The sequence below is a fragment of the Rutilus rutilus genome (assembly GCF_951802725.1).
Source record: "Rutilus rutilus genome assembly, chromosome: 9".
Lineage (NCBI taxonomy): Eukaryota > Metazoa > Chordata > Actinopteri > Cypriniformes > Leuciscidae > Rutilus > Rutilus rutilus.
The window spans coordinates 13,198,777-13,220,640 of record NC_140223.1 but is presented as its reverse complement, the minus strand read 5'-3'; the positions used below and the strand labels follow the sequence as shown (position 1 = coordinate 13,220,640).

The 21,864-nt window shown below is 40.9% G+C and overlaps 2 protein-coding genes across 2 annotated transcripts in view; both read left to right on the top strand.

Annotated features, from left to right (window-relative positions):
* The window catches only part of LOC311296374 (cell adhesion molecule DSCAML1-like), a gene marked incomplete at its 5' end in the record, with an annotated part of 78,888 nt that extends 68,801 nt beyond the window's left edge, over window positions 1-10,087 (top strand). Inside the window, 4 exons of the mRNA XM_084418075.1 lie at window positions 4,525-4,671; window positions 5,045-5,323; window positions 7,093-7,368; window positions 7,969-10,087. Coding sequence (XP_084274201.1) covers window positions 4,525-4,671; window positions 5,045-5,323; window positions 7,093-7,368; window positions 7,969-8,306 — 1,040 coding nt within the window. The 3' untranslated portion in view covers window positions 8,307-10,087. The remainder of the gene's footprint in view (window positions 1-4,524; window positions 4,672-5,044; window positions 5,324-7,092; window positions 7,369-7,968) is intronic.
* dscaml1 (Down syndrome cell adhesion molecule like 1) overlaps window positions 8,179-21,864 on the top strand; it is a gene marked incomplete at its 3' end in the record, with an annotated part of 44,124 nt that continues 30,438 nt past the window's right edge. The window contains exons 1-9 of the mRNA XM_084419582.1: window positions 8,179-8,258; window positions 11,849-12,121; window positions 15,259-15,540; window positions 15,724-15,843; window positions 15,942-16,118; window positions 19,078-19,283; window positions 20,555-20,651; window positions 20,839-20,967; window positions 21,316-21,483. Of these exons, the coding sequence (XP_084275708.1) occupies window positions 11,869-12,121; window positions 15,259-15,540; window positions 15,724-15,843; window positions 15,942-16,118; window positions 19,078-19,283; window positions 20,555-20,651; window positions 20,839-20,967; window positions 21,316-21,483 (1,432 nt within the window). The 5' untranslated portion in view covers window positions 8,179-8,258; window positions 11,849-11,868. The remainder of the gene's footprint in view (window positions 8,259-11,848; window positions 12,122-15,258; window positions 15,541-15,723; window positions 15,844-15,941; window positions 16,119-19,077; window positions 19,284-20,554; window positions 20,652-20,838; window positions 20,968-21,315; window positions 21,484-21,864) is intronic.

The window sequence follows — 21,864 nt, the reverse complement described above, 5'->3', positions numbered from 1 at the left end:
CATTACATATGTCCAGCATAAGGGTCCATCAGGTGTATAAAGGGTGCTTTGTTGTAAGACAAGGGCAGGCGAGCAGGAACTAGAGTCGTCTTTGGAAACACCATATCGTGTCAAGGAAGATTTGGTTGAGGCTTTCTTACAAAATCAGCAGTGCAGTGCGTTTTTGAGCGTGACTGTTTCTGTGGAAGGAAGAAAAAAGAGTCGACAGCAGAATTTTTTTCGCTTCATCTTTCCTTCTCCGTCCCATCACCAACTGTCTTCCTTCACTTGGTGACATTGTTTTTAATCTTTGATTCCCTCTAGCTCTCTCAGCTCTCTTGATTTTTGTCAGCTCTCCTTCGTTAACCATATTCTGCATCGAAATGACGTTGAGTCCCGCCCGCGGCCAATCAGAGCCCTGGCTGGCCTGTCTCTCCGTGTGCCAGGCTCTCCGTGCGTGCCCTGGTAGCCCGTTTGTGGCTTAACGAACAAACGAATGTTAGCATCCCCACCATTTACTCCCCTCCTCGCCAGCCTTCCCATCATCCCTCCCTCCTTCTCTCGCTATGTTTTGCACATGCCACCGCAGCGCCCCCTAACCCACGTCACGTGAGCGCAGGGGCCCTAGCAACAGTGAGAGAGAGAGAGAGAGAGAGAGAGAGAGAGAGGGAAAAGTGGAGCGAGAGAGGGAAAGAGGGAGGGGGAAGAGACGCAGAGCATTAATAAGTAATGGGCCGAACAGTTTGAAACCCGGTCCTCGTTAGCATTGCAGCGGCGCCATCATTTGCATGGGAGCTCCTAGAGCAAATTCAACAACAGCCCACACCCCTCTTTTTTTCTCTCTCCCTCCATCTTCATGTGTCTATCGTTCTGTCATCACGCATTCTCCTTCTGTCGCTCTCTCTCGATCTCTTTTTATTTGTGATATTTTGGTATTTCTTTCCTCTCATCTCGTGCGTGTCTTCTTCCTCTTTTCCCTTCTGTTGTCGTTCTGTCGTTCTCCGCCTCTACCTCAGAGTACCCTGGCATTCGTGCATTGCAATTTTATTTTTTGTTGTTGTTCTATTTTCCACACTATTGTGTATTTCACATTACTATTCATATCCTCTCATACTCTGTTTCTTTTTACCTTGAAAAGGATGGCAGGAAAATGGCGGCTTTACTTCCGGTAGGGTTTTATTTTTAGACCGGATCTTTCTCAGCTGCACTGTGCTGAGAGAGCGAGAGAGTTTTCCTGCCCTCCTGACATCCCGTAACAAAAAATACACATTCTCCAACATGTATACAAACCTCTTTTCTCTTTATGTGTGTGTGCGTGTGTTTCTCTGGCCTTTGGGAGTCTGTGTAGAGTGAGATGTAACTGGAAGGTTGCCATGCTCCACACATAAATCCAATTCCACAATTTTTTTTCTTCTTTCGGTCTGACATGATGCCCCAGGCTGCCCACGCTACACACTCCAGCACTACCACAGAACCGTGTATGTGTGTGGTACACTCAAGCCCTTGTTTTAGACAGACCTTACATGCCCCCCCTCTAATCCTTCATGCACACTCATACACACACACCTCAAGGCGAAGGAAGACTAGACAAGAATTGATCCGCACTCCCAAACAGAGCTGATCGCAAGGAGACGTGGGACTAATATGTGCATAACTCTGTCTGTCTCTCTTTTAATCCATCAATCTCCATGTTTTATTCTCTACACCCAACGGGTCACTTCTTGTGTGAAGACAAATGTCTTATGTAAAGTCACACACACACACGCACGACATACACACAGGTGCATGCATTTTCTTTAAAGCATAAATCAATACTCAAATAAAGGAATCCACTTCTTTTAAGTAGCAGATGTGCAACTGTGGTGCTCATATGGGAAATGTGGGTTTGTATATGGCTTGCAACATTTCCCTCCTCAGCCCCCCCAAAAAATAAGATATGGAGAAAAAGAGATATGGAGAAAATGAGTGGAAGAAAATAAAAATGGAGGGAGTATGGAGTGATTTTACCATAACGTCATTTAAAACCTTGATGACACCTAACCTAAATTGAAGGTAATGTTTTCTGAAAATATTTGTTGTACGTTGATCTGAAATCTCAAATTTTGAGACCTCAAGGTGGCAATTTCGTACAATACGATACAATAATAATAATAATTATTGTGGGGGGGGCGCTTGTCTGAAGTTTAAAATCATTGGTTACCCGTAAGCCAATCACATAACGTTTGGTTATGACGTGTGTTATGCGCGTGTGTTAACGTCCACTGTAAACACATGTATGATGCAAAAACAAAACCATGGAGCGAAATACCGGAGTGAACATGGCTGTGAACGACTTTTGCAGATTATGTGAAGTAAATCTACACATCCACGGTACAATCAGCGTCTACGTCACGGCTCTCAGCCCGCCCTCTGTTCGTTGATTGGCCGGCTGTTTTGAGGCCTGAGAAAAACTGGCAGATAGGTCGCTGTCTCAGACTGAGTACAGAAGCGAACTGAAATTGAGCGGAAGTACGAAGTCTAACGTAGTCAGGCTAGTAAAAAAATGAAGGCAGAGTGAAAAAGAAAATTGAGAGAAAGAGAGACCTTGTATCCCTGGTTGCTGATATTTAATTTACCAGTCTTCACAATGAGAAAGATCCAAGTGACTGCGATTAAACCAGAATTACTCTCTGACTACCTCTCTTTCTCTCGCTCTCTCTCCCTCCCTGGTCTCTCGCTCTGGGTGAAATGTTGTGACAGCGTTGCGCTGATGTTGTAGGGGGTTAAAGTCACCAAGTGCATATTATCCTGTAAGGCTTAATATGCAGGTTGGAGCGCGAGGGCCGACTCTTAAATTACAGTTTGCTGGGCCTAGCACTCAGCGTGACAACAATACCTACACAGACACTGTGTTACGTCTCTGCACACGTATGCCTGTGCTTAGCTGTCATACAAATATTCATTCAGCAATACATTTTTGTGACGCAAATAATCACACATCCATACACACACACACACAATTTTGTGCGCACATACTTCATTTTATTGCCTTATCACATGGCCATGACATTCACACAGACACACGCTGAATTTATCTTTGTTTCCAGCCATTGTCTTTGTTTGTCTCTAGCTACTATCTGCATGTCTGTGTGTGTGTGTGTGTGTGTGTGTGAGCTGCTTGTTATAGTGATGGAGTGTGTGTGTGGGCTGCCGAGTCAAGCCTGTCCTCTCCGCTTTCATAAATCTGCGTTGGATGAAGCTCTCGAGCCATAAAACGCATCGATCGCCATCCTTCACACACACACATGCTCTTCCCACTGGGTAATCCTGCTTTCTGTAGGAACGTTGTGTCTTGTTGAGTGAGTTTTGAATGCACAAGTTTGTCGTAATATAAATGGATAAACAAGATAGTCAACTAATGATACCTCAGCATAAATATATAGTCTAAACACATCTTCATGTTTTTAATGAGTCACAGTGTGGATTTGACTCCAGATGTTGACCTATAGCTGAAGGTGTGGTCTTAAAGTGTGCTTATATATGTGTTTGTGTCAGACTTGTGTTTTGTGAGTTTTACATTTCCAGTCCAGTTAGTTTTCTCATAACGGAGCGGTTGGCCTAATCCACATGCCTTTCCTGCCTGGAGAAAGTAGGACACACACAGGGACTGACTGACTGTTCTCACACACTGACATACTTTACTGTTGTTATTGTGACCAGTGATGTGCAGTTTAGCAGAACACAGACAAACTCTTCTTTTTTTTTTTTCTCTCTCTCTCTACGCATACACATTTTATTGCTCGTAGTTTGCTCTTTCATAGCTCAGGGGACTTCTCAGTTATGTTTCAATTATTAACTTAAGTGTTTAGATGTTTCTGAGGATGTTGCCCCCCGTGAGAAACAATATAGATACAGACATCTATATAGTGTCCATAAAAATTCTGCCTAACTATGAAATCACACACAATGACCACAGACAACACATATCATCAAACATATTATTTGTAAACCTTCATAGTCTTTTTTGTGTCAGAAATATTCACAGCTAAAATGTACTGATTTGAATAAGAAGGACTGAAAAGGAAGGAGAAACATTTATCAACCACTTCTGGCTTCTGGGTGAGTGCTGCAATGTAAAATATGGCCTTCATGGATGTATAGATAAATCAGAGTGGAGTCAGGCCTCACTGATGTGAAATGAACGTGACAGTAATATACTGTTACAATAACATACACATCAAATATTTGAATCTTAGTCTGTAATGAATTACTTGTATCCTTACCTGTAGGTTTTGTATGTGGTGACTGGAGACATATTTCTTGACGAATTTGTATCTCAGTGAGCAAGTATTCTTACCAATTATAACGTTGGCATTTTTGCAGAAGTCTAAAGATGGTTATTCTATCTGTGACTGACTGAATTCAATTCCTGTGGTTGAAGATTTGCACATAAAGTTGGTACTGAAGGGACTTTTTGAGAATCATGTGGCTTCAGTGTTTTCTATTAATTTGTGGGTCAGTGAAATTCATGTGCACATGTTTATATCTCCTCTTCTCTGTCTTCAGGTAACAGGTTTTTCCTGACATCATATGGGGCCCTCTACATATCTGACGTTCAGAAAGAGGACGCCCTCTCTACATACCGCTGCATCACCAAGCACAAATACAGCGGAGAAACCAGGCAGAGCAATGGGGCTCGTCTCTCTGTGCTGGGTGAGTATGAGTGTTTGTGTTGGTGTGTTGAGCAATTGACATCTTTGTCATTTTTGTCAATCATAGTCTACTAACCATATTTTCGTAAATGGTTTTGTTACTGCCTTAAATGTGATTCTTTGAGAAGTAACATTAAGTTTCTAATTTATGTAATTGGTAAAGGGATTATATTCTACATTTTTAATTGTATGTTTTTTCCCTCAAGGCCGCTTATGATTTAAGTTAAGGGATTGTGCAGAAAAAAATAGTTGAGCATTTTCTACCTTTACTCAGACCATTAGAATTAATCAGGAGTTTTGCTACTGTACCCTTAAGATGTATGTATGTAAATTGTTGTTGTAATTAGATATTATTGCTTTCTCTCTTTCTTTAGACCCCACTGAATCCCCGCCTTCTGTGATGGACAGTTTCCAGTCAGGAGAGGTACAAGTGGGGCGCAGCATAGAGTTGCCCTGCATCGCCTCCGGGTACCCCAACCCTACCATCCGCTGGCTGAAGGATGGGAGGCCGCTTCCTGCTGACTCCCGCTGGACGCGGCGACTGACCGGCCTCACAATCAGCGATCTCCGCCTGGAAGACTCCGGAAACTACATCTGTGAAGTCACCAACAGCTTCGGCTCCAAAGAGGTCACAGGACACCTTAATGTCATCGGTAAGGAAATAAAATAGGAAATAAAGGGAAAGAGGGGAGTGACAAACAGGACTAGTGGTAGGGCAGGAGTAAATTACATAAAACATCACCGTTATACTTGTGATGAGGGAAAAATGCAAGCTTTTCAAAAGTTACAAGCTATCTTCACCCTTTAATTTTTAGATATGTTCTTGGATCAACATCCTTGTTGGTCCTGGAACCACATTCCTGAACTTGGATTCTATGGTTAGGCATAGGGATAGGGCTGTGGTTGGAGCTTCAACACCATTCTTATGAGCCTGGGGTTAGGGATTATGTTCGTTTGACGAGAATGTTCTTTCAGCATGTATACTTGGCAAAATCTTATCATCCTTTTCACTGGTTTCATCAAAAAGGACATGTTGCTGAATCAACTTGTTGGTCCTTGAACAACCTTCCTATCAAACAGTCATAATTATGCATAGGGATAGAGCTGTGGTTAGGCTTAGAAATGTTGTTCCAAAACTAAAAGAAGATGTAGGAATGTGCAACTTCAAAGTAATAGCCCACCTACTCTATTCCCCAAAGCAGAAACCAAAACCCTGTAGCAGGTGTCCTCAACCTTGGTTCTGGAGATCAACCTTCCTACAGAAAGATTAGTTCTGACATTGCTTTCAATTAAGCTACCTGTGATTTTCAACTGAATCCAAAGAACTTGATTTGCTGGCTTAGGTGTGTTGGAGTTGGAACTCCAGGAACAGGGATGAGGACTCTTTCCCCAGAGTTTTGGCTGCCCTATCGAAGTACTCACCATTTGAAGTAGAAGGGTTAACCCAATCATGAAAAAAACAGGGTCAGTGGATCTGGGTCACCGGTTGGGTGTCAGTTTATGGAGTGATTTATTCGTCCATCTCTTACAAAGTCCTGGAATATCCAAAACCTTTCATTCAAAGGAGAGGGTCCAGGTCAAGTAGGTTCAACACCATGCCATCGAACCAATCTAATGCCCCTCATCTCCTGTGCAACTGTGTTATAGGGAGAAAGAGATATCGAACGGATTATACCAGAGAGTGAGTAAGCAAGAAGCACATTTGTGTTTAAGTGATTTTGGCACACTGATAGGCCTCTGCCACCTTCTCTGTGACTTTCAGAGAAAGCAATATGAGAGGACAGGAAGACTGTTGTGGCCTCTCCAGTCTGACCCCTGTTTTACCAGAAATGGGTGTATGTGCAGACATGGGGAGGGATCTTAGACTAGTGGGATGGTATTAGCTGGAGTCTTAATGTGAAAGGAAGAGGGGAATAAAAGAATGGGAGGTGGGGTGGACATTTGGACTTTTAGCCAGTGGGCACATCACACCAGTGTGCTCACACAGATTCTGACAGGACAGGAGGAGAGGAGGGCACACACAAATACATACATACCCACACACACACACACACACACACCATCATGCACAAAGGCCTCCAGCACATAACACCAGCTGCCTTATTGCTCACTGACATTTTCTCTCGCTCTATCTATCTATCTATCTATCTATCTATCTATCTATCTATCTATCTATCTATCTATCTATCTATCTATCTATCTATCTATCTATCTATCTATCTATCTATCTATCTATCTATCTATCTATCTATCTATCTATCTATCTATCTATCTATCTAATCTATCTATCTAATCTATCTGTCACAAAAACATAGGACTGATAAGGCACAACATAATTTTAACTTTTACTCTAAAAGAATATATATTTATTCAAAACTTTACCCTCAGACTCAAAAACCTCTCTCTCTCTCTTTCTCCACAGAGCCTCTGAGAGTCACTTTATCCCCCAAGAACCTGAAAACAGGCATCAGCAGCACAGTGATTCTTTCATGTGCTGTTCAGGGCTCGCCCCACTTTACCGTCTCCTGGTTCCGCAACACAGAACCCATCGTGCCCGACCAGCACTTCTCCATCCAGGGTGCCCACAACGAGACACTCTTCATCACGGCAGCCCAGAAAAGACACTCAGGGGCATATCAGTGCTTTGCCACCCGCAAGGGTCAGACCGCACAGGACTTCTCCATCATATTGCTTGAGGGTGAGTGGATAATGGGACAGCGCTGAAGGTTGTGGTTCGGATTCTCTTCAGTGGTTAAATAAAAATTTTTGCATCAAAGTTCCAAAATTAGATTACTATTATTTTTAAGCAAGTTACACTATGTCCTACACAGGCATGACACGACAAGTTTCCAGTAACAGCTACTTTTGCTGTTCATAATGAACATGAAATACTGCACAACGCAAATGCATAACAGTCTATCAGAATATATTTGGTTTTTAATTTACAGAAACAGAAAGGAACCAAGCATCTGGAAAAAAAAGAGCAGATCCCTAGTGATCTGTAAAAATCTGAATCAAGTAAAACGTGCATTATACGGTTTTACAATTTAAATGCGTTTAAATTTGGTTCAGCATCAAAATTCAGTTTAAAATGATTTGAACAAATTTGTTTGCTTTTTTCAGTGTCATATCTGGTTAGGACACAGTTTCATAGTGCAATACAGCATTAGTGACATAAAATTTACCGTTTTTGAATCACTCTTGAAAAATGTAGCTTTTCGAATGAAATTTTTCAGCAGTGTGCTTTTCAAAGATTATGAAGTCTTCTATCTGTATTGCTCTCTCTTTTTCCTGTCAGACGGCACCCCACGGATCGTCTCGTCTTTCAGTGAGCGCGTGGTAGCCCCTGGCGAGCCCTTCTCTCTCATGTGTGCAGCCAAAGGCGCCCCTCCCCCCACCATCACCTGGACGCTGGACGACGAGCCGGTAGCGCGGGACTCGGCGCACCGGGCCAGCCAGTACACGCTCTCCGACGGCTCCACTGTCTCGCACGTGAATGTCACCAACCCCCAGATCCGCGATGGGGGCGTGTACCGCTGCGCCGCACGCAACTCGGCCGGTAGCGCCGAGTACCAAGCGCGCATAAACGTAAGAGGTGCCTGTCTACTTTTCAATCTCAGACGTTTAGGGTTATAACCCGCCACCTCCCCGACCCCTGACCCCTGAACTCCTTCACCTCATCTCAAGTCCAGATGTCATCGCTTCTGATCAACTCAAATGTCACTGTGTGTGTGTGTGTGGGGGTGGGGGTGGGGGGTATGTGTGTGGGTGGAGTGTCTTATGTTGTTTGTTCATCACAGCACTGTCACCTGTGCATTTTCTCATCTTGAACAGCATTCTTTCTACTGTCAGATCATCTTTTTGTGTTCTCTGTATCTTTCCACTTCTCCTGTTCGTCTCTCCATCTGCTGAGTCTTTGTTCCTCTCTTTCACACATACACGGTGTCTCTGTCTCAATGTCGCCGGCTGGCTGGCACACGTGTGGTGTCCTGGCTGTTCTGGGACAGAGTGGAGAGCTGGCAACAGGGAGACGCCATCACGCCAAAGAGAAAAGAGACACGTCAGCTAAGAAACCAGACTGAGAGGAGAAAAGATGAGTAGAAATGGTAGAGAAGGGTAGAAGCGAGGGAAAATACTTTGATTAGAAAAGATAAGAGAGGACAAAAGTGGAGAAATGAAGAAGCAAAAACTTAAAGAAGAAATGAAGAGGATAGAATCTCAGAGGATAGGAGAGAAGTGGAGCAAAGACAAGATGAGAGAAGAGAAACAACTCAGAGAAGGGGAGGGAAAGGAGAAAAATTACAAGTTATTAGAGGAGCAGAGCAGAGACCAGATGAGAGAGCAGTGGAGAAGGAGTGGAGTGTAGAGGCGAGCGGAGAAGTGGAGATAATATAAGATTAGTGGAAATTTTTTTAGATTATATCATAATAAAAGACTAGCGTGGAAAAAAATGTAAGTAGGAATGGAAAACAGAAGTAGTGACAGATCTTTTTTTCGTAATATGACGTATTGGAATTTCAATGGACCATAGTCAGGGTAACGTCATACTTCAAACAGATATCAAACAAGGCTGTGAGGGATAGAATACAGTGCGTTCAATGGATTGTGCTGTTGTTTAACAATAATCTGATTGATCAGCTGAAGAAACGTCTTTCCCAACAAAACAAAAAAATTGTAGATTTGGAAGAGAGAAATAACAGGCCTCAGCTCTGAATATCTTTTTAAAGATCTGATGCCACTTACCTGACAATTCCAGTAATTATTTCATCCTCAGTTGTGCTTGTTTTGTCAACCCAATACCTTGTAAACAAAGACTTTGTGTCCAGGCAGACAAATAAAACCCAGTGCGCCAATCAGATTAGGTTTTTCAGATCAAGACAGTTTTGTGCATATGCATCAGACGGTTGGTGAACTGTCTGTGGGCGGTCGGTGGGCGTGCCGTCTGAGTGAGATTGAGTCGTGTTGACAGGCCTGTTGAATTCACCCTCTCTTCCTCTCTCTATCTCTCTGAAATGTTCAGTTATGACATATCTGTCTGCTTTAAGGAGACATGCCAGAACAATCATTGCAGTGAGAATGAGACCCCGTGCCAGGAAGCCACAGTTAGTGCACACACACACTGAATGATCCCAATGCTCATGGACACACTCATATAGTCTTAAAACACCACTGCCTGACTAATACACTCTGACCGCAGTGCGCTCATGAAAACTGACAGCATTGACTTTACCACGTACTCGTATCCATCTCACGCACACACATTTATTTTTGAGATGATAGTTTCGCAACACAGTATTTAACAAACACAGACACCCGTGAGCAATAAGGCCCATTCTTCCTGCGAGCGTTACAATAGAGTTGCTCAGTTACTGTCTGGATCCTTATCTAAGTTCATACATTCATATATTATGTTTGAGAACAAAAGAAAAATAGAGAAATAGAAAGACAGCCAGAGAATAACTGTGAAGAAGAGAGAAGAGGGATACTGTGCGACAGTCTTCTTGAATAATACATCAGGGTTGACTTGTCAGAGCGGTGACTTCAAAGCACAACGCACGCTGAGCTGAGAGAAAGGGAGAGAGAGCAACAGAAGAAGAGAGATATACGAGGTTGAGGAGTGGGCTGTTAGAGAGGATGAGAATATTTGTGTGCATAAAATCTCCATATGCCCCATCGACGATTTATAAGCCGATCCGCCCTCCATTTTGAGGGAAACAAAATGTCCTTCTACGTCTTCGTACCTTGTGCTTTTGGTTCCTCTTTTTTTTACACCTAAGCCACCTTGTCTGCTTTTTTCTTTCTGCATCTTCAGGCATTGGCCATTCAAACCTTCACAGTGTTTCACCATCCATTCGTATACCCCTCCATCCTCGTGTGTGATCTGAGAGCAGAGTCCTGAAGAAAGTCAGCCGTGTCTTTTTCCCAAAACAAAGAAAACAAAACAAACACGAATTGGTCATTATTAACCTTTTCAAATTCGGCGATGACTGTTCTTGCTAGCAAGAACCAGAAGCTGTTAGCATATGCTAATCACATGAAAGGGCATTCGCACTGACAGTGTTTTTGCAGCGACAGAGCAAGTTTAGCGATAGTTGGTGATTTGAGGTTACTAGAGAAAAAATGTGTGACAAATTTGAGCAAACTTTATGCAAATGCGCAGTGACTACCAGATAGTGGAGCTCACGTTATCCATTTCATGAAACTGAAGTCGAGCAGGAACGCGTACTAGCAATCAACAGCCTGCTAAAAAATTGCATAAACAAGCCTATGGTGTTTTTTTGCTGATTGAAGCTGGCCATCAAAACCATCAAAACTGACCAGCTTGAAAACAATCTAACAGCTTAGGCTTATTTAAGCTGTTTTTTCATTAGGTCAGTGCAAAGTGACTTGGCAAACTCCAACGATTAAATCGATGTCAGTGTGAATGCCGCCTCAGACTTCAGACTACTACTGACCAGTTCCAATAAAAAGCACCAAAACAGTGTAGAATTACTTTTCAAATTCAGTAGCTATTCAGCATTTAGCTCATTAAACTTAACTGATTTAGCTATTAGCAGGCTAACATGGCACAGTTTCACTAAAATAATTCTAAGGCCTCTGCTCTCGCAGTCCTCAATCCTTTAAATGTGTATTTTGGGACGTTGCTATGAAATGTAATGTTGTATTTTCACTCTGCCTACACAAACACATTAGGTTAGTATTTTATTGTTAAGATTACGCCGCACATAGCCTTACCATTAAATCCATTAACTTGGCATATTAATGTAACTGCAGAAACACACCTCATTCAGTTGCTGAATTTATAAAGGCATGGTCCTTTGTGCCAAGCTCTGATCAAGGATACGGTACAAGCCACATTGAAACTTTAGATCCACACACCTATTACACCACAATCTGTGCTGTGAAGACCAAGGGCATTCTAACCCCCCTCCTCCCCCTCCACCACTCGCTCTTCTGCTTTCTTCCTCCCACATTTCTCCCTTCTTTACCCAAAATGTCCATGCAAAACCTGGTCTTCCATCTCCCACTCTTTCTCAAATCCTTTTCTTTTACCCTTTTCTATCCGCCACATTCTCCCTCTTTTTTGTCTTCCTTCCTTCCTTCCTCCCTCTCTCTCTCTCTCTCTCTCTCTCTCTCTCTCTCTCTCTTTCTTGCTCTCGCTTTTCTCTCTCTTGCAGGTCCTCCAAGTATCCGGGCCATGCGGAACATCACGGCCGTGGCGGGTCGCAACACTTTTATTAACTGTCGTGTGATTGGTTACCCCTATTACTCCATCAAGTGGTATAAAGATATAGTGCCATTGCCAGACAACCATCGTCAGGTGGTGTACGAGAATGGCACTCTGAAGTTGAGCGATGTGCAGAAGGGCATGGATGAGGGGGCGTATCAGTGCAGTGTGCTCATCCAACCCCAGCTCTCCATCAGCCAGACTGTCTACGTCACAGTCAAAGGTTAGTGCTTACTAACAATTATTTTGGGTACGTTTATGGCACCTTAAAAAAAAAAGTCAAAAGGGCAATCTACATTTGATTAAGGACCTATTTATTTACAGGTTTTTAAGTGCAAGAAATGTAAAAAACTTCATAAATATGTTATATCTTAGTTTTTTTAAGATTTAGTGTGAACTCTTTCATACCAAGTTTGACATTTTAACAATGATCCGTATAATCTATTATTGTCAGAGACTAATAAAAATTCTCCAATATGTACAGTAAATAGTTTTTTTGTGTGTGTGGGAAATTGTGATATTTTAAATATATAGGCTATAACTTTGTGTTTATTAGACATTTTGGATTTAGTATAAAATCTTCACACCTATTTAGATATAATCATCATCAAATATCAAATATGTAAATAAAAAAAAATAATAATCATTTTTTTTAATTCAGGTATCTTAACTTTGGATATAATTCCCAATGGGCACAAACACTGTAAAGACCAAACAAATTAATTCTCTAAAACACCAAGTCACTTAAGGCTAATATGGCTATATTTGTGCAAGTAAAACCACCATCTACTGTAGAGCACGTTTTTTACATAGAGCACATTTTTACATACACATTTGAAAAAATGTAAATTCCATAAAAATTATAACACTTTGCAATAAACCTTTTAGCAGAACAGAGATGCCTCATTAGCGGATGTTTCTATGGGCCGCTATACAGTACGTAAGCCATCTGCCATATTGGAACGGTCAAAGCCGGTTCGTGAACATACAAGAGTGAGTTGACTGTGTGTCTGCAACCATAATTAGACGCATGTATGATTATCTATATCTGCAATAGATTTCTCCAGATAATGTTGCTATATCAACACAATACAAGACGAAGGCGTCAGCTAACATGACATTAAAAAGTTATCAATGTAAAAGTAAAAACATTAAAAAGTACAATAGTAAAAACCTGTAATATTGAGTTAATACATATAAAAACACAAACTAACACATTCTCACCTGTGAAAGAGAATGTATTACATTTATTTGGGAATTTAAATGTCTGCGGTTTCACAACCAGAAGCTGCACAATTTTGTGGCATCATTGATGCTTACTGTGAGTGACGACACGCTGACAGTTCCAAGATGGCGGGTGCGCCGACGTGTCTTGAGTGGTCGAATGCATAATCTACGTATACACATCTATGGTATCCACCTTCAAGTGGGTTCGCCAACTGCCATTAATGAAAAAAAGAGGAAGCTCAAATGTGCATGTGTGACGCGTGAGAACCAATGAAGACATGTTCTAGCGCGTCACTCTCACACGTTTAGCATATTTGATGCACACTTTTTTTTTACTGTTTATTTTTATCTTCCGTCAGACTATCTGACTTCGTTGCAATGGGTTGCGACTTGCTTCGGACTTGACTGACAGATTGGCATTCTGACACCGTGAGCTTCATGCTTTCTAACCTAAAATCCACTTTTTTTTCTTTTGGTTGCAATTATTCTGCTGATTGTACATATAAAATACAATAAGTTATTATCAGTAGACCCATATTCATAATTGTGACCACACAGTCTGTTTACAATGTCTACCATTGTAACAGATGTTCACATCTACCAATATCTGTATACAGTGTGTGAATATATATATTGAGAGAGAAAGAGTATCTTATTAGAATATATTACTAATTACTATAGTAATTGCTATATTGGATATTATAGGGATAGTTGATCCTTTTTTTTACATTTGAGGCCCAAGTATTGGATCAGAACTCAGTATTGGCAGATACTTGATATTCAATGACTCAGATTGGATCGGTTGATTGGGACATCCCAAATTTTTTGTATGTGCATCAAGTATGATGCATTAATGTCCATTAGTCAGATTGGATTTATTGTAAGCTTCACACCAATTCTGAAACATCTATTTTCTTTTTCCAGCTATCCAAACTTTTTTAAAGACTTAAGCTTTGAGACGCATTAGATTTGGTTGAACTAATGTGCCTAGACAATGTGTTCGCACTAAGTCTGAAATATTGTACTGTATTTATGCATTTTCATTCTGTTTTATTTATTTCATTTTGTAGGTCCTTTTTTTGTAATTGTTCATATGCTTAATGATTCATTTAGGTGTCCATAGAGAATGAAAAAAAAAAACAGCTAAGGACTTGGTGTAAAATGTTTTAGTGTGAAACTTTATTTTTAATGTCATTTAGTAACATTGAATTTGGTGTGAAGAGACTGCCCTGAGAGGATTTTTGGACTTGAGCCTAGTCAGCAGGGTATCTTGATTTTTTGGAGAATTTCCAAAAACAAATCACCAACCTCCGTTTGAGGTTTGGCATTTCTTGATAACATGCTTCTTCAATGAAAGGATGCCCATTGTACAGTTCTTTATCTTTCACATTTCTTCAGAAAGTGTAGTGGTTTATTGTGGCGGAATGAGTGTATTTTGGTAAACGGAGTGTGTTTTGCATTAGAATTAGTGTATATTTAAGATGTAGGCGGTTGGGATGGTCTTTCCCATCCGCTGGCACAAAGACCCTGAGAGAAAGCACACCACTAATAGCCTCTGATTAACAGGATTACAGGCCTTCTGCAGCATTACAACCATTCATCAATTACCCAGTGTACTTAGCATGTGTGTATGTGTGGGGGTGTTATTTCTAGTATGTTAAATCTAAATAAAAGTGAGGTCGCTCTGATGTTGGGTTTTGAATCTTCACTTCACCATGTGTGTCCATACAAGGGGCTACAGCTCCTGGTACAAAGACAGCGAGGTCTAGTGTGTGCGTTTGCATGAGTGTGTGTACCGGTACAACCGAACACTGACTCCAGTGTGAAGTCAGTATAGTGTGCTGCTTGTCTTGTCATGTCTCTGATTTAATTAGCTGAATTTTAACGAGCCCCAGATTAAATCCCCCAGATGTCTCCGATGGAGCCCCCCACCTCTGTTTCCATGGCAATGCCATTATTCCCCATGCCAATTGGGCTCTAATTAGAGCAGCTATTATGGGCTGGAGGGGTGGGATGTGTGTGAGCGTGTATGTGCGTGTGCATTTTTGGAGGGTGATGGGGTCAGTGTTACATTGCAGACCATGAAGGGTTTGAATTTTGATAGATCTCTCGCTTGTTCTCTTCCTCCATCAGTTCCTCCCCTCATCCAGCCCTTTGACTTCCCTCCCACCTCCATTGGTAAGCTGATGTACATAGCGTGCGTGGTGTCCTCCGGAGACATGCCAATCCGGATCACCTGGAGGAAGGATGGGCAGGAGATTGTGTCGGGAACATCAGGAGTCACCATCGAAACCAAGGAGTTCATGAGTTCCCTTCAGATCTCCAAAGTTTCGCTCGAGCACAACGGAAACTACACCTGTATTGCAAGCAACGACGCAGCAACTGTCAGTTCAGAGAGACAGCTCATTGTAACAGGTGAGGGAATGGGGAATGTAGTGGGATAAGACTTCACCAATTAGAAAATTGTTCTGGCCCAGGATTACTTGGTTAGGGTTGGTGTTATGGTTAGGACAATCTTTGTTTGACCAAATGTTGTTCCAGGACCATAAACCAATCTATTGGTATCTCCTTTCCTGAAATATATGTTCTTCATTGTAGTTCCCCCTGGTTTTCTGGTTCAGCCCAATAACCAGGATGGGATCTATGGCAAGTCAGAGGTTCTGAACTGCTCTGTGAAAGGGTACCCTCCTCCCAAAGTTGTCTGGAAGCATGCCAAAGGTAACATCTTTTGTCACTGTATATTCAAAACATCAATTGCAAGTTTTCATGAGCTGATGATGACCACAATCAAAACTGTCTTCATCTTGATTCTGAAGGTATAGGGAACCCCCAGCAGTACCACCCAGTTCCACTGACGGGTCGCATCCAGATCCTGTCCAATGGTTCTCTGCTGATCCGCCACGTTCTAGAGGAAGACCGGGGATACTACCTGTGTCAGGCCAGCAACGGAGTGGGGTCCGACATCAGCAAGAGCATGATGCTCACTGTTAAAAGTGCGTCTGACCACTCATATACAGTACATCTTTACACATAATGACATTAGCTCTTTTCCAAAACCTAGTGAGCCACTCAATATCTACAAAGGCATCTATCTTCTAGTTATGGTTTTGAAACATTATTCATTGGCTACAACTCTTTTAATGGTTGCTTATGCAAACAGCGATCCTCACATGAGGCATGCGAAGTGCCTAGTTTGAGTTTATTACAATAGAGTGCAACAGACCACCCACTTTTTCAGTAGCCTTGGAACCAGAAGCAATTTTCCCATTTATTTTCTCAATCGGAGTTCTTCAATTAAGAGTTCTAAGCCATGAACCAAAGTAAAGTTTAGAAATAAATCACAATATTGCTACACTCATTGAATGCAAAAATGTACAGTATCTATGGACAAAAGGACAAGTTTAAATTGACAAAAGACAAAAGTGCAAGGATGTGTACTTAAATACATTTATGAAGAAATTAACTACTCATCCCATGAAACATTGTGAATGTTTTAATCGAACCAAAACAACAGTATGATTTAAAACTTTAGGAAAGTGGAAAGAAAGTCTGGTAAACGGTAAAACTGTTACGATAATTAATATAACAAATACCAGTTTCAATATCAAGTAGCAACAGACTTTTTTTGTACAGCTAAAATAACTGGAAACTACTGACAGTGGAAGTCTTGCACATTCAAGGTACAAATGGCTCTTCCCACTTTTACATTAAAAATATAGAGTTTAATGTTGACATGTTGCCAAGCTCAAGCCTTGATACTCTGTAAAGTTTCAAAAATATATAACACTCATATTGAAAGACATTCAAGAGCTTAAAACTTTTCCTTGATTAGCATTTTCCTTGATTCCATCAAAAATCTTGAATAAAAATTCAGAGAATACCTTGCTTGTGAAGATACATACAGCACTGCTTTTGATTTCGAGCTAAACAAGGTTTCTTAGAAGGCAACATTATTTTGCTGCCTAATTTTTGCCTGAAATGTAGCTCATCAGGTTTCAGGGCATAGCTGTAGAATCCTTTGCTAGAATCTTTGAATATCAGAAAATGTAATAATAGTTAAATCTTTTATTAAACCATGGCATAAAAACAAAGCCATATTTTGGATTCCCGTCACGCTAGATTTGTGGAAATTTGATTGTGATTTGACCTGCAGTCTTTGGGGTGGTTTGCCGTGGTGTGTGTTTGAGGTCTTTGTTTAAGAACGGCCCTCAGATGGGCTTTCACGTCTCAGACTGATGCCTGCGGGAAGGGTTTGGAATGCTTGAGTGGACACACTCACACACAACACTCCACTTCTACACGCACACATACAGAGATACACATTCACCTGCATCTGTCACACTTTGTCACTCAAACTAATGACCCAGGTTATGATATATCAGTCACACTAAGGCAAGAAATACAAGAAGCCTTTGACTTTTTTATATAGTAGCTAGAATTGCCAGAAGTTACGGTGTGTGTGTGTGTGTGTGTGTGTGTGTGTGTGTGTGTGTGTGTGTGTGTCTGTAAACGGCTCATAATAAGAGCAAGAGTACCAAAACAACAGATTCAAGTGTAGCAAGCTCATTTAGATTAATAGAACATTACAATGGAATCCGTAAGGTCATCTCATGACTGATCGTTAGTTCGGACACACGATCTGTTCTGTCCACATCCATATTATTGATCCTTCACATAATGTAGAGTGCGGAAAACTCCCATCCACGCAACACTGCCCTAGGCTTCACTTACAGTCCTGACCACATTTAAACAACCTCATCCACCGGTGTATTCTTTAACACTCAGCCAGAACATTCTACCCCGTTGAATCCTATGAAGAAATGTCCAGGTGGTATTTCACCTTATAATAATAAAAAAATTAAAAAAGAATTATATAAGAAATTAGAGTATATATTTTCCATAAAGATTATGGAGTTGTTGTTGTTTTTACCCCAAATATTCATTACTGTAATGCGAACAAATCTCAAGTTATTCTCATTGACATTATCATTTCCTCTAAATATTATTTTATTAACATTATTATAATTTAATTTCAATATATACAGTATGCTTACAACTGTACTTTACTAATGTACTTTTTAATGGACATAATGTTTAATGCAATATAAATATTTCTCATTACTGTAATAGAAAAAAAAGATTTATACAATAACTTACTACCATGATGTATGGCGTACATTCACAATTGTACTTTTAAAGATTTTTTGGCATTAGGCTACTAACTATTTAAGCAAAAATCTATGCTACAAATTTATTTATGCAAAACAGTATTTTTATTATTATTATTTTGGGGTAAAATGTCAACTTTATGAAAATAGATTTTTTTTTTATTATTATAAATGAAGGCTTTCTTGAGCATTAAGTTATCTCAGTAAAAAGGATAAAAATGCCGTAAATAGGTAGGATTGGAAGGATAAGTTTACTTACTCTAACATGAGATCAAATACAAATGATTTGTAAATTTTCATGTGGATATCATGCAGCTCTTTGTTTATGGCATCCAACTTTTTATCAGTGAATTCGTCTCTCTCTCTCTCTCTCTCTCTCTCTCTCTCTGATTCAGTGTTGGTGTTATTGATTGAATCGTTCCTCTGTTCTGCCTCCCTCAATTCTATCCGTTTCACTCGTTGGAAGGGAGGGAATGAATAAGTGATGAAAACAAAACAGCGGAACCCTCCTCAGATCGATATTGTGTGTGTGTGTGTGTGTGTGTGTGTGTGTGCGTGTGCTTGTGTGTGAGTGAGGCAGCACTAGAGAAGAGTTACTCGGGAGGATTGAGTGAGCGAGAGAGTGTGAAAAAGTGATTGAGGAGTTGGAGAAATGCACACACTAATGCTCACTGCCATAAGAACACCAGGTGTCTGGTTAAAGTCACACTGACCTTTGCCTCTTTTTAAATTCACTCTTCCCTTCACATATATTTACCTCCTGTCCTCCTATCTTTTTATACAGTTCCAGCTATGATCACATCCCACCCAAACACCACCATGGCCATAAAAGGGCAGAACAAGGAGTTAAACTGCACCGCCCGGGGTGAGTACCCCATCATCATCCGCTGGGAGCGAGGCGACACTGTTATTGACCCTGACCGCAACCCTCGGTACTCCATTACCACCAGCCCCAACGAGAAAAGCGATGAAGTTATCTCCACACTGAAGGTGAGACATACACACATACATGTATGATGTCAGTGAAGGAGTACCATGAATGTTGAAAGGCAGAGTCTTACCTTAATGTTTCCAGACAGGTTTCCTAGTAGACCTTTTACATAATTATTATTATTGATTTACTTTGCTCTTGATGTTTGGTGATCCCATAGGTCCCACCCACAAATTACGCCTATGTTACCAACCAAACAAAAGCACATTCTTTCCATGAGTTTCGTCGCGAGTCGCGCTCTCGCTGATATCTGATGATCAGTTGCGGTTCAGTAAATAAAATAATTCAATAAATACCTATTTACAATAAGTACTTAACTCAAAAATAACTATTAAATAATAAAATAACTTGAGAACTGGTTGACTAAAATCAGCTTGAAAATGCTATCTCATGAAATAAATCCGTAATTTATTTAGAATTTAAAGGTACACGTTGTTATTTCGTCAGTCAATCGTGAAAGTCTAGTGGTTGAAAGCTTCTGGCAACATTAATCCAGGAGAGAAGACCATTCTAGAGAAAAAGCAAGCAGAGAGTTTGAGTTTGAGCGCGCACACGTTATATCTGAGCGAGAGCAGACAAGAGCTGTGAGACTGTATGAGAATGCCCAACCAGTTTTGTGCGAGAGTGAAGGAAATCCGCCTGCGAGTTGAGAGATTTGTGCCCGCGCATTGCTTGGATGCGCTCTTGACATTTGTCATTAAAATAACGCTGTAGAAAGGGCCTCAAATAAACTATAAAAAAGGTGAAGATAATCGTGTCTGAAAGCTGCAATCGATTTTTTATTGGTTAAAATCAATGGAGAATATCTCGTATTTTTCCGTGGTGCACCCACGGGATCGGCGCCTATGTTCTGACATGAGAAGCACATTGGGCTACGTTTATTTATTTAGTCTATAAATGGTTTTTATATTCTTCTTACCAGTGAAGCACATTGGGCCTCTATTTATTTATTTTATTTATTTATTTTTAATTGTATGTGTTTATATATTATTATTATGAAAATTTCGATAAATGGTTTTATATTCTGACCTGCAAATTACTTTAATCTGCTTTTTATGTATGAAAGGTTATTTTATTATTATTATTATCAGTAGTAGTAGTAGTAGTAGTATTGATATTATTACTTACAGTTAGGCACAATGGGATAAGAGATAGTATTTTAACTTTGAAAACACTTTTACATTGTTCAACAATACATGAAGTGGGCCTCAAAATGAGCAAAAGATCTAAACAAGTTCATCCCTCTCAAACACTTTCTCTCTTTCTGCAGCTGAAGCCAGCGGAGCGCGGGGATTCCGTCTTTTTCTCCTGTCACGCCATCAACTCATACGGCGAGGGCAGAGGGCTCATCCAGCTGACGGTGCAAGGCAAGACAATCAGCCATGAACAACATGCTCACATCTTACATGATACTCTTTATCTAGAGACACAAAATCAATAATTTACCTCCGGGCCCCAAGCCACCTCTTACTCTTCAGCCTCTCTCTCTCTCTCTCTCTTTGTCTCAATCTCCTCCATCTGTTTGAAGTCTATTTCCACTTGTTTGGTTTGCAGAACCCCCTGACCCCCCAGAGCTGGAGGTTCGAGAGGTCAAAGATCGGAGTATGAACCTAAGGTGGACGCAGCGGTTTGACGGCAATAGCATCATCACCAGCTACGACATTGAGTACAAGAACAAATCCGGTGCGGCATTGCTTTGTTTCCATTTCAAGCTTGGATGAATAACATTGTGAACGTGCATTAAATATGTATTTGTATGTCAGAAGAATATGTAGCGAATAAGCTCAGGCTGTGAGAAGATGAATGGGATGTGAACGGATTTCTGCGACGTTGCGACTCGAGTGTATTGCCTTATTTTGCTGTTTGTGCATCTGCGTCATCCTAGTTTTCCATGCATCGCTTGTTTTTCATATCCGTATGATTTGACCTGTAAACAGCCCTTTTTGCATGCTAACAAACATAATGTTCTAGAACAGCCTGGATGGAGGTGTGATGTAGTAATGTATCCGTGTTATTTTGTCCTTGTCGTAGACCCGTGGGAGCTGAAACATGCCACCCGTAAGATCTCGCCAACCAACAACCAGGCCAACATAGTGGAGCTCCACCCGGCGTCTGTGTACAGCATTCGCATGTACTCCTACAACAAGATTGGACGCAGTCAAGCCAGCAAAGAGCTGACCATCAGCACAGAGGAAGCACGTACGTCTACCGCCCCTGATGTACACACAAGCTCATATTCGTAAAGCATAAAACACTTTAATTAAAACAATAATTCTCTTAAACAAAGAAATCTGGCATCATCACTCACCCTCCTACATGCTGTTTTAAACCTGTACTTCCTTCTTTCTGTGGAACACAAAAGATGCATTTTTGAAGAATTTCCTGGCCATTCTTTTCCATACTGTTCACAAAATCTGAATGATTGACTCATTGATCCAGTCACAATGGTTAAAAGCTCACTGGAGGGGAAGATCAATGAATAACAACTTCAGACACCATATGACTTGTACTTGGAATTTAGCGCCTATTTCATACGGGACACATGTATTATACTTTTATGGTGCTTTTGCACCATTTTTG